This window comes from Neovison vison, chromosome 1, assembly GCF_020171115.1.
Source record: "Neovison vison isolate M4711 chromosome 1, ASM_NN_V1, whole genome shotgun sequence".
Classification (NCBI taxonomy): Eukaryota; Metazoa; Chordata; class Mammalia; order Carnivora; family Mustelidae; genus Neogale; species Neogale vison.
Genome location: NC_058091.1, coordinates 118,994,757 through 119,013,184, shown reverse-complemented (window position 1 = coordinate 119,013,184; position 18,428 = coordinate 118,994,757). Strand labels below are relative to the sequence as shown.

Below are 18,428 nucleotides of genomic sequence, written 5' to 3'. Positions count from 1 at the left end.
TCCTGTGCTGGAGACTAACGGCCCCATGCCGCACCTGGCCGGGTCTCTACGTAAAACCGCGGGCCAGTATCCCCGTGGCAAGTGCCAGCTCCCGCCCTTTCGACCTGGTGACTCTGGGCAGGTACCTCAGTTTTCTTTATCTGTGAAGTTGGAGCTTAAGTCCCAGCCCCACCTCCCAACCCACCAGGTCACCAGTCATAATACCTACCGATCGTGCGTGTATGACGAATTCTCAGCAGGAGGCCTGGCCCGCGGGGTGTGTGTCCCCTGCAGGTTGTCTGGGAGCTTTTCCTGGAGATTGCCCTGTAGCCACCACCCCGCCAGCCACTACTGTAGGGCGGGAGAACCGGGGGGCGGGGGGCTTGCCATGACTGCAGTCTGTACCTCGACTCTTTGAAGACCCAAGTCCAAAAGGGAGAGAAGGTCGGCAAGATGCCCTTAGGGAGTGACAGTGAAGCCCCGCAAGTCCTTTAGGACTTGCATGTGACCATTTTGGAAGGGTGTCAGAAACACAGACCAGGGTGCCCGGGACTGGAAAGACTTGGGAACATTTGAACGCCCCCATGCTTGTTATTTTTATCACCTCTAGCTGCTTTCCCATAGGGACTCCGATGCAGCACAGAATTCCTGGACTGAAAAGCCCTGTGTGTGTGTGTGTGTGCGCGTGCGTGCGCTAGATGTGGGGAACATGGGGAGGAGGGGGCTGAGACACTGTGTCCCGGGCAGAGCCAGGTGTGGGAGAGAGTGCTTTCTGGGCCCTGCATGGATGGCAGGCCCAGGGAGGGGCATTCACATCAGGCCCGAGGTGGCCTCTGGGATTCCCCAGACATACACAGCTGTTCCACCAGCTCCACAGCCAGAGCCCAGCAGCTTGGGGTCCCCCCAGCCTCCTAAGGGGTGGGAAACCTGCCTGGGACACAAAGATGAGGGAGGCACCTGGAGAAGGGTCTAGGAGAGGTGGGGAGGGGCCAAGGCCTTCTAGGGAGCTGGGGCCTGGGAGAGCCACAAGCAACTTTTACAGGATTGTGAAAGCCTAATAGGAACTCCTATTCAATAACAAACCTGCTGAACGCCAGGCATGTGCAGGTTCCCCCAACCTAGTCTGGTGGAGAGAGAGGTAGCAGAGGATACAAAAATAACCACATGGGAATCAGGGGATTATAGTTTATTTTCAGATTTACTCAGAGGGGTGAGGGCTGGCCAGTGGGCTCCATGTGCATCCCCTTCTTGCATTTGGTTTAATCAAAAACTTCCCTTTCCCTACCTCTAAACCTCTAGATTGTGCAAGATAGACAAGGCCTTCCCACCCTGACCCACAGGAGGGGATTAGGCAAGTGAGGAGTGTGGAGAGTGGGGGTAGGGTAGTGGGGTAGAGTTCAAGTATTCACAGTTTCCCCATCCACACCCCCTGATTACACTGTGCCCAGGCCATGAGGGAGGATCCCAACTCTGGGGTTCCTAGTGACATTAACAGCTCTTTTCTCACTCAGAAACCTCAAGATGAGCTCCTTACCCCCTTTCCCTGACAATAACAAACACATCCTAAAGTCTAGTCTGGGCAAGGAGGGGACTTCAGGTCTCCACTTACCCAAGATCCCTCCTTCCTTATCTGGAGTGATGGGGGCAGGGTGGGCTTCACTTGTAGTGAACAGGTTGGGTTGAAGTGGTAATAGGGGAGGAGAAGGGAGAGAACTGAGGGTCTCAGGAGGCAGGCTGGGGGGTGCCAATGAAGTTCTCACAGCTCTGGTCTATACCCCCAATCCCTCCCCATCCCACACCCAGGCCCAGAATCCCTGAGAGTCCACTGCAAAGGCAATATGGGTAGGGGGAGTGGGAGCAGGGGGAGAGCTTAGGAAGGGCCAGGACTGGGCTCCAGGCCCAGCAATCAAACTCTGACCTTCTAGAACAGCTGAGTCCTGGGGCGCACAGGGTGACCTACGAACCCCCACATTCCAGGCATCCTCGTTTGGGCAGAGTGGTGGGAATGGGGGGTGGGGAGAGTCCTTCCAAGGGCATTATAAAAAGATAGAACCATTAAAAATTTGGAGGAAAGTGACTCTCAGCCTCTTGCTTCCCCAAGTTGTCAATCTCCCCAGCACCCAGGAGACACAGCTGAGGGAGTCCCAGAGAGCTGAGGAAGAAGGCTACAGCCCCTCTCTGACAGGATGGGCCCCAGAGAGGGAGGTCATTAGCACCATGCAATGTTGGGGCATCCCGGCAGCCTGAATGACCCCTGGGCAGGGGCCCTCCTAAAGCTTGAGTGCCCCACTTGCTAAAGCTTCTGTATTCTTGGGGGGGGGGGGGCTGCAGGGGAAGGGATGAGGGGAGAAGGCTTGGCTGAAGTCCAGGCAGGGGTGCCTGGACTCCCCCTGGGAGTCACGATTTGAAGAATCTTCGTACCACAAACTGGCCCAATAGAACCACAGACAGAACTATCAGCACGTTCAGGATGGGGCCATTTCCCAAGTTCAGGGCTGCCACCTGCCAGGAGAGACAGAGTGGTCATTGAGGGGTAGACAGCCAGCACAGGCTCGCCGGGGCAGAGGCGGGGCTGGGAGAGTGGCCACACTTACCCAGCCGCCCCTCTGTGCAATCCACCGGGCAATGCAGTGATGCAGCATGAAGTCAGCCACGAAGCGGGTCACCTGGCCCAGGAAGCCGGTCAGGCCACGCTGGTAGACGTGGAGGGCCAGGCGGTAGCCGAAGCTCAGGAGAGCCACCACGCGGCCCCAGTTAATGCCACTCTCAAACAGGCTACGGGCAGAGGGGCGTTGCTGTCAGCGGAGACCCCTAGGAGGCCCCCACGGCCTGCTCATCCTCTCCCACAGTCTGGTGGCCACCCGCCCTGCTCCCAGCTGGAAAGCAAAACGGCTGAGCCGTGAAGCAAAGTGGCAGAGGCTGCCCCAGCTGGGCCTCAATCTGGGAAAAGCCTGCATCTCTGTGAAAGGAGGAAACTCAGAGGGCCTTTGAGCGGGCTGGTGCTGTTGGGCTGTGGCCGTGAGTGCCAACGGGCGGACAGGAGGGAGGGCAGGACAAGCGGACAGAGGCAGCAGGGAGATTACCTGTGGTGGATGCTGCTGGCCTGGCAGCCCAAGAGACAGCAGAGAGAGAAGGACAAAGAGGAGGTTAGGATAGGTCCTGAAACCGGAGTGGGGAGGGGGCAGCCTCGAAGGACAGGGGCAGGACATTCGGGCTCTGAGCATCTGTTGTCTGCCTTCACCCCAGCATCAGTGCCCTCAAGGCTGACTCCTAACCCAGATTTAACAACAGATGACACTAGTAAGGACAGCCACCGTTCTGAGCCCACTTCCTCTATTTTATAGACAAAGGGCCTGATGGCCAGAGGGTTTCACAAAGCCCGTTAAGTGGCAAAGCTGAGACTGGACCCAAGCACGTGGTGTCTTTAACCACTGTCCACTGCCTCTCAGAAATAAGACTGTAGCAAAGAGACTTGGGCATTTCTGGAACATGAGCAACCTGACTGTCTTTGGCAGGAATATGATTCCGAATTGGAAGGACAGCTGTGTCTCAGCAGGACTGGGGAACTCTGGGGACAGCCCCATCCTGGGCGCCTCTCTAGTCCCATCTAGCCGGTCAAGTCCTCAGTACCCCAGCTCACAAGAGCTGTGAGCTTCTACCCCAAAGAGAAGGCGTCTGGGGCCCAAAGAGAGAAAGACAGGGGCCCAAGCCCATGCGTGAGCTAACAGCAGATACGGGAATGGCACACATGTCTCTTGATGCTGACAGAGAAGCATGTCTCCCATCTTAAGGGCGGGACACAGTGTGAGGGCAACAGCACAGCAGGGAGGCCGGGGCCGGGGCTACCTCGAGGCAATCTTGATGAAATACTCATAGGCGTTCTCCGCTGTTGGCTGCAGGTGCTGCAGCATGGCCTGGAACTCGGAGTCATAGCGCTGGTTGATGTCGTCCCCGATGATGGCAAGCTGCCGACCCACCTGCCCCATGGTGCTGGAGGAATGGGAGCCAGGTAGGTGAGGAGGCCCAGCGCGGGCAGGGCTGGGGCCTGGGCTCACGGACAAGGGGTTCCACCCAAGATGCCCCCGGCCTTGTGGACCCCTCCCTAGAGGTTCCTGACAGTGTTCTGACAGGAGGGCCAAGGCCAGGGTCACGGGACAGGCATGTCCTATAAATGGTGCAAGGCCCCAGCAGGGGGTGGAAGCCCAAAATGAAAAAAAAAAAGGCAATGATGGGAGAAGGACAAGACCACCCCCCTTCTACCCAGCCTCCCCAGCTCCCCGGGCCTGCTGGGCATTGACTCCATATGAACCTCCACTTCCCTGAAGATGTTCCTGTGGGCCGAGGGGCCTCTTGCTCACCTGCTAGGTTCTAGGGACAAGGAGACCATTTCTGGGTCAGCAGGCGCAGCCGCCCCCTCAGCCTCCTGCTCCTGCCGATGGCGGTAAAAAACATAGCTGCGGAAAACCTCCTCAGTGTCCCGGGCTACCTGCTCCTCTGAGAATCAAAGCCAGGAGTCAGGGAGGACGGGCTGGACCGGGCAGCCCCATGCTTTGTGCATGGGTCACTCTTCGAGGCATCAGCTGTCCACACCCATGGGCAGAAGCAACCCTAACTCTAGTCCTCAGTTAACACCCAGTGCTGCCTGTGTCCAGGATCACCCTCACCACAGCCTTGTGGAGCAGGGGAACCCCAGTTTACAGATGGACAAGCTGAGATGCAAGGTCACACGGTCAGAAAGAGCCAGGATATAAGCCAGGCATGTGGGATTTTCAGTGTGTTTGAGTGGGTACAGATACCCAGCCCTGATGGCCCAGGGAATGTGGGGAAACAGAATTTGAAATTGTAGCTTTGTGCCTGGAAAAGTCACATAGGGACATAGGGACAGATGGAGCACTGAACCCAAAGCCCCGGAAGCAGTCTGTTATGGGCTGGGGAGTCCAGGCGTCCCTGATGGTCCCCTCTGGAAAAGGGAAGAAAGGCAGCCATCTTACTTCCTCCCCAAAGTTGTAACAATCACTTTCGCCAGTTAGCAGGCCTGACGGGGTGACATGTCTAGGAACTTCCTTCTTTCTCCTAGTGGAGGAATAGAATAGCCACACCCCACTCTTCTGGCCTCTCTTCACCCCTTCCTGCTCCTCTTCCTTGGGATGGCGCTGTGCCTGCCTCACACTCCCTCCCGGGCCTCTCCTAGCCTCTACCCCCCTAACCCCAGGCCCAACCTCCTCCCCACTCCCAGGGCTCAACCTGGACTGCACTCCAGCTTCTGAGGCCACCTGTACTGGGTGGGAAGATGCCTTCCTCCTTTATCCGAGGTGAGTGAACCGGGGGGAGGAGAGCCTGCCTGTTAGTCCTGCCTGGACCTGACCCCTTCTGCTCTCACCACCCTCTCAGACAGCCCTGGTGGTTCATGGATGGGCAAAGGGCAGAGAGACCCTTACCAGAAGTAGAAGATGGGGCCGGGTCTCCACATTCCTGCCTAGGAGGACCTGGGCCTTGCCCGGATGCCATTTCTCAGGTCCCAGTGGAGGACAGGGTTAGCCTGTGGGGACGGGTGAGAGAAAGCTGTGATGGGGATGGGCAGGGGCTGGTTGACGAGGGTCCCACAGCCACAGAGAGAGGAGGGGGTTCCCAACTCTCCAAAGACCCCACGGTCCTAGCTCCAACCGCCTCTCAATTTCACAACCTTGGGTCCCTGTGGCGTCTGTGGGGCAGAATCAGAACTTCTGAGCATTTCGCTAGCAGTCCTTCCAGAGAGATGGAGAAAGGCAGGGCAGTCTGGATTCATACCTAGGGATCTGGACCCAGGGCCCAGGGGAGGGCGGACACCAGCAACACCCTCGTGGATCTCAGGTCATAATTCACCTCACTCCTGGGCAAATGGGGCAAGTTTTAGAGGCTGCGGGTTCTTTCCACTGCTCCTGGGACCTCCTGCACCCTACCTAGCACGCACTTACCACAGGATTGCCACCGTCTAGCTAATGACCCATGAAAGCTGTGCTTGAAGGTTCCACTTCCCCTTGGCTGGTAAGAGCATGCCTGTTTTCCAAGTCAGGCCTCTTGGCCACAGACATTTCCTGAGTGCCCATGCCTTACTTACTTCCATCTCCAGGGGTGTCAGACACTGAAAATGCACATGAACCCAGCAAGGTAAGCATCATCATACTCATTTTACTGGGGGGTGGGGGTGGGGAAAGTGAGGCACCAAGACGTTAGGGCCCGAGGGCCACTTAGCTAATCAGGGAGTCGGGTTGGTTATCTGAATTTTCATCACTTCATACCTTCAGTACTCCTTTAAGATTTATTTTCCAGTCTGTGGTTATCTGTTAACATCCCACCTGTGCTCTACCCATTCCTGTCTTGCACTGAGCTGAGGAAGCTGTCTCCGTAGTACCCCCCTTCACGCCCCTTCTCCACCACACCGCATACCTGCTCTCCTGTCCCCAGCCCGTTTTCCTCTTTGCTCCGTCCTGGCCACAGCCCCGATCTGCTCTGTGAACCCTCGACGGAGGGAGTATTTCCTGGACGTGAGCTGTTTCACTTTCAGTTTGCACCCCTTCATACCCACCCCTCCCAAAGCTGCCTCCATCAGCCTTTTGGGGAAGTACACCTCCTCCCACCCGTGCAGAAGGTGCAGTTCGACCGGGGACCAGGGACCGGGGACCGGGGACCAAGCACAGCCACTGCCTTCTCTGAGGGAGGACCTGAGTACCCTCCCCACCTTCCTCCTGCCTCTGGCCTGGGGCCATTTTCAAAAGTGCCCCAGGGCAAGAAGTCTCAAGAAGGGGTGGGGGAGAGCACTCCATCCCTCCACTTACTAGGGGCAGGGAGAAGAAAGAAGGGAGAAAGCAGACCCTCCCCTCCTTCAGCCCTGCCTGCCAGCAAGAAACAGACCTTTGCTTGGCACAACCCCATCCCTGCTGCTCCTTCCGGAAAAAGATGCCCTTCCCTCTTCCGTGGTCCCCCGCCCCGCACCCCCCCAAGCAAACCCAGCACCCCCGGGACAGCAGGACCGGAGGATGCTGACTGCACCCCCAACTCCATCGACCGCTACCCAAGGGGGTCACAGCTGGGGAGTAGGTGGGGGCGTCAGAGCGGTCCCCAGGGCCAGAGGCCTCCGCCGCCCTGGGCCTACCCCTGCCCTCATCCAAGTGGCCCGACTTCCTGGTAAGGGGAGTTCCCTGCTCTCCACTTGCCGGGCCCAGGATGTTCCCTAGAGGGAGATGCCTGGTTGGGCGGCAGACTCAGTCTAGGGTTCCTGGGGCAGCAGGAAGCACCGTGAAAGTTCTCTCCCTGCCCTTGACCTTGGCTCTGACCTCCACTTCCAACCCCCCAGACTGCTAAAAGACCTGACTCTTTAGCACCCAATTCTTTGGCGCCCAGGGCCAGGGCAGGGCTGGGACAGGGCCGGGAATGGGAGGGGAGGCCAGGGAATTGTCTGAGGGGCATCCAGAGGGAGCCCGGACTGGATCAGGTCCCCAGCAGGAGTTGGCGGAGCTGCTCAGATAAGTCTCCAGATCTTCCCTTCCGCACCCGGCTGCCTGCCGGCTCCCTGTATCCCCACCCCAGGGTCTGGGGCTGCCAAAAGCTGGGAGGATGGACAAGACCCTCCCACCTTACCTGCCCGGACCTTAGCCCGGGCCCGGATGGCTCACAAGACCGAGGCCAGAGATCCTGAGGGCCCAGCAACTGCTCCCGGGGGATCGGGGGCCCAGGCCCGGCTTCCAGGAACAGGGGTGAGTGCAGTCCTGGCGTTGGACACAGCCTGGGCTTGTCCCGGCGCTGCCCCAGGGACCCGCGAGGCCGCGGTGATCCTAGAGGTGCCGGCGGCTCCTGGCTCCAATCAGCTCCCTCTAGAGGAAGCTGCTGTGAAGCCGCCGGATGCGGATGCTGGACCCACAGCCTGGGGGTCGGTCTTGGCTCCTGGGCGGGAGAGACGCTCCACCCCCCACACTTTGCCGCACTCAGCTGGCATGGCTCCCCTTCTCCCACTCCTGCTCTTTGACCTGCACCCCCTTTCATTAGTCAGTACCAATAAAAAAAAACCAGGAGGGCAGAGTTTCTGAAGAGCCACAGTGTGCTTTGCATTTTGGCGACAGGGCCCTTGTCCCGTGGAATTTTCTCAGTAACCCTTGAAGTGGGTGCTGGCCCCTAGGCCTCTTTTACAGATGAACGAACTGAGGCTCAGCGGGATTAAAGAACTCCCAAGGGCACTGAGCTGAGTTTAAGATCAAGTCTCTGGATGCCATGGTGGGGGTGGGGGGTTGGGGGGGGTAATAATACGGCATTGAGATTCAGCGTGCAATTAGGACGCGCACAGGGCAGCTTGGTGGGGGTTTGACACCCTGGAGGTGATAGGCAGGCCAACAGAGATGAAAACGGGGTGTCTGTGTACCACCTGGGCCCGTGCCAGCGGATGCTGAGAAGAGAGAAGGAAGACAGATACTATCTGGCTGTAGGGAATGGTTCTCAAGGGCAGAGGCAGCCCCACAGGATCAGGGAAGGACAAGCCAGGTGGAGAGAGGTGTGTGCAGAGGCTCCAAAGAGCCCCTGCCCCATTCTCAGTCCAGGGAGCCCCCCAAAGCTTCCTCTGCCTGCCCCCACACCCCGTGCCCCCTGAAGCCTCATCAGCCATCCCAAATCTGCCTCCCATACCTCCTTCCCCTGCCTCAACGACCCCCTGCCCTCTCTGCCCCCCCACTAACCCCCCCCATCATGTATTCCTCCCAGCCTCCCCATCACCGCTCCCCCCACCTGACCTTTGCCTTCTAGAACTCCTGGAAGTTTCCAACTGGAGGTTTTAATTTGAAAACTCCTCCTGTTCTTAAGCAGTTGGTGGGGTGGCAGCTGCAACCACTCCCTCTGAGTCAGGGTCTCTCTCAGGATGGAGGCCCCAGGTCCAACCCCTCAGTCCCGAATTTTGGGCCGCTCCTCCATGTTCCTTTTTTTCCGTAGTCTGGTGGGGAGCAGGGGCAGCCCCAAGAGCTCAGACAAGGCCCTGATGCGGAGTCGGCCATGCCCCTCCCAGGAGCAAAGCACTACCCCTCTGATGAGGAACCGCCAGGGAGGAGCAGGGAGGAAGGAGCCAAGGCAGCCAGCCACACTGCCCTACATGCTCTCTGTGGCCTTGCCACAGCATGATCCCTTGGGGCTAGGGATGGGGGACACAGGGGCCCAGACCCCCACCCCAAAGGAAGTCCTGAGGGTGGCAGCCCAGGGTGGAGAGGTGAAGCCCATCCTGTCCAGGGGAAGCCAGGAGGTGCTGGGCAACGTGTCCAAGAAGGAAAAAATAGAAGAGAAGGAGGAGGCAGTTGGGGAAGCCTCCAGGGATACAAGGACCTCAGACAGGTGAGGGGCTGGGCCATGTCGGTGGTGGGCAGGGGCCTGGGATGGGGGCACTGGGGCAAGGATATGGGGCAGAGATGGGAGGAAGGCCCAGGAATGTGGGTCTTCATATGGGTAGAGGACTGGAATAAGGCCCCTAGCTCTGTAGGGAAGGGACAGGTGCATCAAGGATAGGAAGGAGCCTGGAGGCCAAGGGTGGGCCAGGAGAATGGGAGGAGAGTCTGGGGGAAGGGAACCAGAGATGGGGTGGGTCTTCCCACAAGTCAGAGGTTGTGGGTGGAAGCACCCAAGGTGAGAGAGGACCAGGCTGCCATTTCTTCCCAGCTCCTTCCTGGGCCCCACTCCACCCTGCTTTCCCTCCCCACTCTCTCCCTCCTGGCTCCCACTCCCATTTGGACCTGGCACCACTCCCTGTGAGAAAGGGGGCCCACCCCTGTATGATGAAGACCTCAGAGGACCAAGCAAGGAACTGTTGGAGGCAGGAGGGAGGAACAGACTGAGCAGAGCCTGTAGGAGGGCCTTGGGGAGTTTGGGGGTTTACCATGTCTCTGGCTCCGCCTGCCACCACCATCTGACTATGCTTTGGAGTCAGGGGCCACTTTGCCCAAGCCTTGGAGGTGAAACAAGGATGCCCACAGAGGGACATGGGGCCACTGGAGGTCAGCCGCAAGACCTTCACCAGGGAGGAAGAGAAGGAGTGTCTGCTGGACGGTGAGTGCGGTGGCCACAGGCATTGGGGCAGTGCCAGAGATAGGCCCTCTTCCTCAGACTCCTCAGGGGTGTGGGGCCTGGAAGGACACGGAGTGGTTTGAGGGAGTGCTGGGGGCAGGCTCCCTGGATTTGAGAACATTCCATCGCACTATGCCAAGCTGTGGGACGGGGCCATGTTGCTCAGCCATTCTGTGTCTTCATTTCCTGATCCACAGAGTGAGCATAGAACAGTATCCACATTGGAGGGCAGTGGCAAGGAGTTCATGAGATGCTCTTTGCAGGGTGCCTAGTACTGTGCCTGGCACATAAGAGGTGTTTGCTAAGAAAACAAGGGACCTCACCCTCGCTTCAGCCCACCTAATGCCCATGCCCCCTGGGCCTACCTAGGCCTGGGCTGCCCCTTGTTCCCATTGGCCTGCTGGTGACACTGCCCCTTCACAGGAGACTTCAGGCTGGCCTCCTTGAAGGTGGGGGCAACTCCTTGGAACCGCCTCCTCACCTTGTACAAGCAGCTTCAGAAATCAGCCATGGCCAAGGTCTGTGGGAGCAGACTGGGGCAGTGGGGGAGACAAGGGGGTTGGGGGGAGTGGGTGGTAAAGCCTGGGTGGGGTTCCTCCCCCCATTTGGCTGGGCCCCAGAATTTGTGGCTTGGGCAGATCACCTTAACTTTTGGGGAGCTGTACCCTCCTGCTTTTTGTTTTATCTTGGGGGTGGGGGTCGGGCTACAGGCTTGGGTCGGAGTTGTCCTCCCCTGATCAGCTGCGGGGCATGCCCTCAGTTTCCTCTCAAGGAAGGCTTGCTTGATGAGAAAAGCAAGGAAGAGGAAATGGAGGTAGAGGACAGCTCATTCAAGCTCTGTGTCCCAGGCATTGTCACCCTGCAGTCACCACTGCTTAAGACTTTCAGGTCAACAGATACAGTGGGTAAGTGCAGTGGGCAACCAGCCCTTAGGCCCAAGGGCTTCCCTTGGCTGCGGCTCATGGGTGTGATACCAGTTCTTACCACCAGGTGGGACCAGAGGACCTAAGATGACCACTGGAGATGGGGGTTGGGGTGGGGAGGAGAGGGGGCACCCGTGGGTGGCTCTGCTGGAGAAGTCTAGCTAGTCCTCCTTTCTCCTGGTTTGGGAGGGCATTAGGCGGACTTGTGCTCCAGAAGCATCACCCTTTTCCAGCCCAGACTTCTAACTTGTTCAGTGGCCTGAGCAAGGACGGTAATAGCCTAACACAATCCCATAACATGGTCACTGTTGACATTGGCGTAGCCATAGCCATAGGTTTGACCCTCTTCTGAGCATTTGTCACGAAATGCCATGTCACAGCTCTGAGATACGTCCTCCATTATAATCTCTACCTCATAGTCAGGAAGCAGAGTCACAGAGAGGTTAAGTAACTTGTCCAGGGTCACACAGCTAGTATGTGGCAGAGCTATGACTTGAACCTCGGCAACTGGGGTAGTCCCTGATCCTTGCTCTTGAGTCAGTGGCTGGTGAAAGGTGGGAGCAGATGTCTGCGCCTTGCACGCTCTCCCCAGGAGGTGAGGAAACCCACACTCAAAGGTAGGAGGGAAACCACTGGCCAGTAAGTTTCCAGGGAAGTCTGGGAGGTGGGGAGGTGGTACATGGCCAGATCCGGATAATGGAAATGTAGGCACTGGGGCTGGGGGTGACCAGAGACTCCCAGGGCTAGGATGATTCCTGGAGAGCCCGAGCCATCTCTTCTTCCTTCCCTCCCCAGCAGGTTGTTCCACCCTCTCCTGCCTGCCCCATGCCCATCTCTCTGCCTCGCAGGTTTCGTGGAGTCAGAGTTAAAGAAGCTTCTGGCAGTGCGGCGGGACTCCCGCCTCTGGAAGGTGGGCAGCCATGATGGCCAGGAGCTGCTGACCGAGCCAGAGATCACCCTGGAGGAGGCGGGCATTGTGGATGGTCAGGTATGCCCCAGCCTGTCCCAGACCACCACCCCCTGCCTGAGGCCACTGGAGAAAGTGAGGCCTCCCACCTCCATAGGCCCCTGGCCCTGGCTCCCACCTCCCCTGGCCTGGATAGGGACTGCAGAACCCTTTCCTAGTGGTGGTATTTTCAAGAGTAGGAGGCTGACCCCCCTCACCCACAGTTGTTTGTTTGTCTCTCCGTCTCTTACTTAACCCCGTGATGTTGCTCTTTTTCTCTTTTCTCTCCCATTCTTGCCCACACTGACTCCCACAAACACTTGTAGGCTACTCATGCATGTTGCTCCACAGACCACGCACTGCCCACCCTCCTTGACACTGGCCTTCAAGCTCAGGCCTGTGCCAGCTTCTCTGAGTGCACACAGACAGATCTGTTGCAGGAAAATGTGTCGATGGCCTTTAAAATTAATTTGCATTCATTCATCAGCTCATTCTTTCATTCTGTGGACATGTGGCCCTGACAGTCTATGTAGTTTCCTTTTATAGGAAAATAAAGGAAAAAGCGTAGGGTTCAGAGGCCAAAGGCTTTCGTTGAAGCCCTGCGCTGGCCTGGGTTTGCTCTGTGGCTTTGGAGACAGGCCTTGGCTTCTTTACCTGTAAAGGGAGCCTGGTGGGAGGACCAGACAGCACTTGATCTTAGCCAAAAGGCCCAAGTGACTGAAGGATCTAACAGGAAGGACAGGGGATGCCCACCGGCTGTCAAGGGCACTATAGTGTTAAGGATGTGACTTACCCCTTCGGGTAAATGTGAATTTACACATTACAGTATAATGTAAGTTTACTGTAATGAAAATTACAGTGTAAATTACACATTACAGTGAATACCTGTATCGCCCACCCCTGGGGCTCTGAGGGGCAGCTCTCTCACTGTCCTGAGCGGCAGGCCTGAGTCACCAGCCCCTCCATGCTCTAGGGAACGAGGCTGTGCACCTTATCCTGAACTACACGATGGCCCAGCTCTGGCAGGGGCCTGCGCTTTTGTCTTTTCACACTAAGGGGATCTCTCGTCACCCTTCCCGCCCTCTTCTCTTCCTCTCCCCTCCAGAAGCACCTTTGAGCCAGCCTGCCCCTGTCCCAGGGGTAGGGGGTCACACTCCTGGGGAAGCCTGAGCGGCACTGGGAGTCTCTAGGGAGTTTCTGGGTAGTGGCAGGTCGGGGCCCAGCTCTGGCCTCATGTGGGGAACAGAGCTGCCTCAGGGCTATCTTCCTGCTGTGGGTGTTTCGAGGGTCCTATCCTCATCACAACCCCCCACTCTCTCCTTGTCTACCCTCAGAGATACCAGGCTGAGGGGGAAAGAAGCCGCCTCCCAGCCTTTGGGGAATGCTGGGGACCTAGGGGAGGGGCGCTGAGGCAGCGGAAGCAACACCCTAGGCTGAAGGGAAGGGTGCAGAGCCCCCTTGGTGTGGTGTCCAGGACAGAGGTGAGGGAGGGGAGGGCTTGGCTCGGGTGCCTGACTCCCGGGGCTTCCAAGGACCCCACCCCTCACGAAGTTGGAGGGAGAAGAGTCCCTCATTTGGTGGGAGGGAGGTAGCTCAGGGCTGTGGGTCCACAGGGGAGGGTCTGGAATGGCCTCAGGGTGCTTATCTCTGGGGGGTATGTGGGAAGCTTCTAGAGGTACAGAGTCGGAAGGGGGAGCCTAAAGGCGCTGAGGCCTCTTTCTTCACCCATTTCTGCCCCCAGCACTTGCTCCTGGAGGAGATGGATGAGCTGGGGAACTGGCCCCCCGAGTGAAGCTGGTGCCAACCCGAGTCTGCCCTGCTCCCGGATCCCCGCAGCCTGAAGCGGGAGTTAGCCTCCCACTCTGTGGAGGCACATCCGAGGCGTCCCCAGGGCCAAGGGATCTTGAGATCACTGGTATCCATGTGTCCGCAGGGTGGGCCTGCCCAGCAGAACGTCCCCACCCACCAGACTCAAGCCTGGGTTCTTAATAATAAAACCCACTTTGACTTTGGCCTCCTTGGCTGTTTCTGGACCCCACCCCTCAGCCTCAAGCTAGGAGCAGACTGGGGTTAGCCAGGGTCTCAGTCTAGCCCTCAGGGCAGTAGCCCCCATTGCAGAGCCCCGAGTTCTAGTGGAGGGGCCACAGTGTGGCTTTGGAGCCAGAGGACAAGACCTTTGGTGCACCTGACCCGGGGGTGGGGAAGGACTGGGGGAGAGAGTGCCAGGAAAGCCCGTGCTACCACAGGACTAGACCCTGTTAGGGGGAGCATCCCTGACTTCCCTCCCTTCTGAGTTCCCAGGCCATCTCGACCTTGGAGGGGGGAGCGGGGAGGATCCGGGAATTCTCCAGCAGGAAGTTGCTGCCCAGCCAGCCCAGGGACAAAGCCAGGAAAGCAGGCTTGGGGCCATAGGGACCTGCTGGAGGGCTGAGCTGGGGGCAGGTAAAGGGTCCCCAGGGCGGGGGGTGTTGCAGAAGGATTCCCTGCTATGGAGGTGGAGGCGGGGCCCCATCCGGCTACCCCTGGTTACAGCCCTTCTCTACCATAGTCAGTGCCAGGTACCTCACAGGGATCCTGGTCAGAGGGAGATCTAGACGTCTCAAAGACCCAAAGGCAAGGATAGGCTTGAGTCAGGAGCACATAAGGCCGTGTCTGTACTGGCCACGGAAGGGAGCACCCTCATACCTGACTTTTTGGGGATCCAGTAGAAGGGTAGACTGGGCCCAGTTTGGACACCAGGAGTTGTTCACCTGGAATCCTTGACTCAGGCTCTGGGCTAGGGGCTGGTGGAAGGGCCATCTGACTCTCCCCTGAGTCAGCCAGGAAGCAGCCTTGTGACACTATGACTCACCTGTGCCTTAATTATTTCCTCCCAGAGTGTTGGCTCTTGGGAAGGGTGAGGGCCTTAGACAGCGGCCTGTGGGGGTTCCCTGGTTCCACCTGGATCCTTTGATCTCCCCCAGCGCAGATGTAGCACCCCTCATGGGCCCCATGGAGGGGAGACCTTCTCTCCCTCCCCCATCCTAATAAGCCCTAAGCCCATGACCTTGTGCCAGGCCATGTCCAGGCTTGAGTGGGGATTCCCAGGACCCAGAGCACTGTAGGACAGAGCTTCTGCCCTCCCCCATTGCTCTCCGGGTGGGGCCAGCCAAAGGAGTGCCCAAGCAGCCCCACATTGGCTTGGGATAGGCTGGACCCCCGCTGGCAGCTCAGGCTCCTTGGCTGCCTGTCTGAGCCAAGTGGCCTCTGGGGACCGAGCATCTCATCCTCAGCCCCCATGAGGGTTGGCTTCTGGGGAACAAGGGGGCAGGAACTTTCATTTAGTACGGGAGACTCAGAGGTGATCATTCCCCTCTCTGCTTCTCTCTTTCCCTTTCTGTCAAGTAAGGGTTGTGCCACATCTTCGTCTCCCCAAACACCCCCAAACAGAAGGTAGCCTGTGAGAGCAGGAAGAGGGTGTGCACACTGGCGCAGGCATGAGGGCCTTGTCCCAGCCCCTTGGAGTCCTCGGCAGCTTTCTGTGGAGGGCTGCTATGCACTGCCCTGTGTGTTGGGCCCTGCACCAGTGTGCTTGGCTCAAAAGCCAGAAGGTTCTGGAACCCAGCCAGGGTGCATCTCTCTAATTCACTCTGAAGGGCCAGTCAGGTTGGCAGTGGCCCTAGGCCGTCCTGCAGGTTTGAGGGGAGCCATTACTTCCAGAACTTGCCAGATCTCGGTTCCTTTCTGGGCTTGTCATCTCTCCCATCTTCTTCTGTTTTTTTTCTGTTGTCTCTGCATGTGTGTTTCTGTTTCATGCTCCCTCAGCCCCCACCATGCGTCTCTTACTGTGTCTCTGTCTCTTCTCACTGTATCTCTGGAGGGATAGAGGTAAGAAAAGCACCCCCCCACCTTGGGCACCTGGGTGGCTCAGTGGGTTAAAGGCAGAGGCTTTAGGTCATGATCTCAGGGTCTTGGGATCGAGCCCCACATCGGGCTCTCTGCTCAACGGGGAGCCTGCTTCCCCTCCTTCTCTCTCTGCCTACTTGTGATCTCTGTCAAATAAACAAAAATCTTAAAAAAAAGAAAAAGAAAAAGAAAAAGAAAAGCAACCCCCAGATTATTCTCAGGGCATTTTTGGGACCCAGAGGTGGCTGAAAGAAAGCAGGAGGGGTGTAGCTGAGGAGGGGGTACAGATGGTCCCAGGGAAAAGTGGTCAGGGTCAAATCTGAGCCTGCCTTCCTGAGGAGTGGGTAGGGTCTCTCTACCTGCAAGCTCCTGGGCAGGACCTTTGAGGAAGATGCTGCCTTGTGCCAGGTCCAGAGTCACTGGTTGTCAGTCTTGCCTATCCCCAGGAAAGGGAAGGGCAAAACCACCTGTATTCTTTTCCAGGTGGGCAATGAAATGGAGAACAGAGAGGCAGAGAGGAGAGACTCATCAGGTTGGAGCCCCAGCTCCAATGCAGACAAGGTCATGTGACCACAGATAGGTCCCATACTTCTGTGAATCTCAGGTTTCTGCATCTGTGAAATGGGCAACTCATGGGGGCTTCTCGTGTGGGCTGAATGAAGTGCTATTTGGCATCGAACAAATACTTCTCAAGCATCTACTACATCCTGTTCCTATTCTAGGCACTGCGGAATAGAGCAGAGAACGAGATGTACAGAACTTTTTTTTTTTTTTAGCATTTTATTATATTGCTAGAAGGATAGACAATAAACATAATACATCAGGGAGTGACAAGTACTGTAAAGAAAGATGAAGCTGGGTAATGCGATGCTGTTTTAGATCCGAGTGATGGGGGGGGGCAAGGCAGCTCTAAGGAGATGATGTATAAACTGGGATGGGAGGAAGGGAGGGAGGGAGCCATACGGGTGTTGGGGAAATAGCATTCTAGCAGAAGGGGCATAAGTGCAAGTGCCCTGAGGCACTGGCTCCTGTGAAGAACCAGAAGAAGACCCCTGTGGCTCAGAGGGAGAGGAGTGAGTGGGAAGGGGAGGAGTAGGAGGCGAGGTCAGGAGGGAAGGAAGAGGACGTGTATTTTGCCCAGCTGGGCTTTTTTCTAGGGCTTATTTGATCAGCGCAAGGAGTGACATAATGTGGCTTACGGTTTAAAAGTCTTCCTTGGGGGGCCCCTGGGTGGCTCAGTCGTTAAGCATCTGCCTTCCGCTCAGGTCATGATCCCAGGTCCTGGGATTGAGCCCCACGTCAGGCTTTGTGCTTGGTGAGAAGCCTGCTTCTCCCTCTCCTGCTCCCCCTGCTTGTGTTCCCTCTCTTGCTGTCTCTCTCTGTCAAATAAATAAATAAAATCTTTAAACAAAAAGAATAAAAAAATAAATCTTCCTGGCTGCTGAGGGGGGCAGAGACTGTGGGGATCAGGGACTGAAGCAGGGACGCAGGTGGCCTCACTGGCGGCTGTAATTATTACAAGGGGACTGGGGGTTGCTTGGGTGGGGGGGCTCTCTTTCACCAGGGAGAGTCCTCTGGCCCGAACTTCTGTACCCGAACTTCTGTGCGGTGGTCAGCCAGGGGCTCCCCAGGTAGAACCCCCCCAGCCCCGCCCCCGAGGAGAGGGGCGGAGCCTGGGCCCGACAGGAAAAGGCGGGGTGGGGCTGGAGGCCCCCGGGGCAGGGGTCGGGGTTGCACTTGGGTGACTGCAGAATGAGGTTGAGAGGAAGCGGCTGCTATCTGCCTGGCTTGTGCCCACCCAGGCGCGTAGCAAGTGCAGCCTGGCCACGACCTCCCTGCCTCCTTCACCCCCACCCCCGCCCTGCCCCGCCTTCGGGGTGTGAGTTAACCGCAGACCCCAGCCATGAAAGCAGGTGATGATGTTCCCGCAGAATTGGTGAGGAGATGCCCGCCTGAGAGGGAACCAGTCATTGCAAGCAGGGAAGAATCCAGAAGGTTTCAAGGAGGAGGCACCATTTGTGATTTGGGCTTGCAGGGGAAGTGGGAGGCCATGCCTGCCAGGAGAACCCTGTGGTAATGGGACAGTGTCCAGTTGCCACCACAACCCCAGGGTCCACCCCCTTGAACCATTCTGGACTCCTCTCCTGGGCCTCCTGTTCAGTCCACCTGTTCATGTGTAGTCCTTTGCTTCCTGCCCTCCATCCCTCTTCATGCGTGCTCTCTCTGTTCCTTTCCTGGGGCCCCAAATGACAGCCACAGCTTCTCTGGCTTCTCAGAGCCGCTGTTCCCCCACTGCCAGGTCTTCCGTGGTCCTCCCCTCTCCCTGCCCCCCCTCCCGCAGTAACTCCTGCCCCTCCCTTACAGCTCAGCTCCAGCACCTATGCTCTTGGAGTGTCACATCTGCCTGGCTCTGGGTGACCAGGATCTGCTAGTGCAGCTGCTCTCCCCTACCCAGGACGAATATACCATAAGGACAGGCCCTGGGGGGCTTGGTCTCCTCGACAGCCATGTCAACTGAGGTGACTGGTGCACAGTAGGCTCAACACATGCTAGACTGGGGGGGGGCAGGTAGGGGGGAGGAGAGGGTATATTGCTGGAGAGACAGGCGGGGGCCAGATTGTGTA

The 18,428-nt window shown here is 57.7% G+C and overlaps 2 protein-coding genes across 8 annotated transcripts; one reads left to right on the top strand and one right to left on the bottom strand.

Moving 5' to 3' along the window:
* Positions 1-1,150: 1,150 nt before the first annotated feature.
* BAK1 (BCL2 antagonist/killer 1) lies at positions 1,151-14,624 on the bottom strand. Of its 4 annotated transcripts, none has more exons than XM_044255210.1 (6): positions 14,605-14,624; positions 5,418-5,518; positions 4,338-4,473; positions 3,826-3,969; positions 2,574-2,754; positions 1,151-2,481 (listed from the first exon to the last, which is right to left on the bottom strand). In XM_044255210.1, exons 2-6 carry the CDS (start codon positions 5,485-5,487, stop codon positions 2,377-2,379), a joined length of 636 nt encoding a protein of 211 aa, XP_044111145.1. In that variant the 5' UTR covers positions 5,488-5,518; positions 14,605-14,624; the 3' UTR covers positions 1,151-2,376. The 4 variants fall into 4 exon arrangements, with proteins under 4 accessions (XP_044111145.1, XP_044111139.1, XP_044111130.1 ...); XM_044255204.1 differs by lacking the exon at positions 14,605-14,624 and adding an exon at positions 7,592-7,944; XM_044255195.1 differs by lacking the exon at positions 14,605-14,624 and adding an exon at positions 7,597-7,944.
* Positions 3,913-13,931, top strand: LOC122910546 (putative gametogenetin-binding protein 1). 4 transcript variants are annotated; one of them, XM_044255183.1, is made up of 10 exons: positions 3,913-3,988; positions 5,216-5,291; positions 6,089-6,126; positions 9,223-9,324; positions 9,914-10,032; positions 10,474-10,568; positions 10,811-10,955; positions 11,822-11,961; positions 13,254-13,400; positions 13,661-13,931. In XM_044255183.1, exons 3-10 carry the CDS (start codon positions 6,107-6,109, stop codon positions 13,709-13,711), a joined length of 819 nt encoding a protein of 272 aa, XP_044111118.1. In that variant the 5' UTR covers positions 3,913-3,988; positions 5,216-5,291; positions 6,089-6,106; the 3' UTR covers positions 13,712-13,931. The 4 variants fall into 4 exon arrangements, with proteins under 4 accessions (XP_044111118.1, XP_044111124.1, XP_044111106.1 ...); XM_044255189.1 differs by lacking the exon at positions 3,913-3,988 and having other exon boundaries at positions 5,127-5,291; positions 9,910-10,032; XM_044255171.1 differs by lacking the exons at positions 3,913-3,988; positions 5,216-5,291; positions 6,089-6,126 and having other exon boundaries at positions 8,702-9,324.
* Positions 14,625-18,428: the final 3,804 nt, after the last annotated feature.

Bases quoted from the DNA above. Each gene is read 5' to 3' on its own strand.
- BAK1 (XM_044255210.1), bottom strand. From the start codon at position 5,487: ATGGCATCCGGGCAAGGCCCAGGTCCTCCTAGGCAGGAATGTGGAGAC. The intron at 4,474-5,417 runs GTAAGGGTCTCT...TTTGATTCTCAG, and splicing joins GGCCCCATCTTCTACTTCTG to AGGAGCAGGTAGCCCGGGAC. The intron at 2,755-3,825 runs GTAGCCCCGGCC...CTCTGCCCGTAG, and splicing joins TTCATCAAGATTGCCTCGAG to CCTGTTTGAGAGTGGCATTA.
- LOC122910546 (XM_044255171.1), top strand. From the start codon at position 8,861: ATGGAGGCCCCAGGTCCAACCCCTCAGTCCCGAATTTTGGGCCGCTCC. The intron at 9,325-9,913 runs GTGAGGGGCTGG...CTTTGGAGTCAG, and splicing joins GATACAAGGACCTCAGACAG to GGGCCACTTTGCCCAAGCCT. The intron at 10,956-11,821 runs GTAAGTGCAGTG...TCTGCCTCGCAG, and splicing joins CAGGTCAACAGATACAGTGG to GTTTCGTGGAGTCAGAGTTA.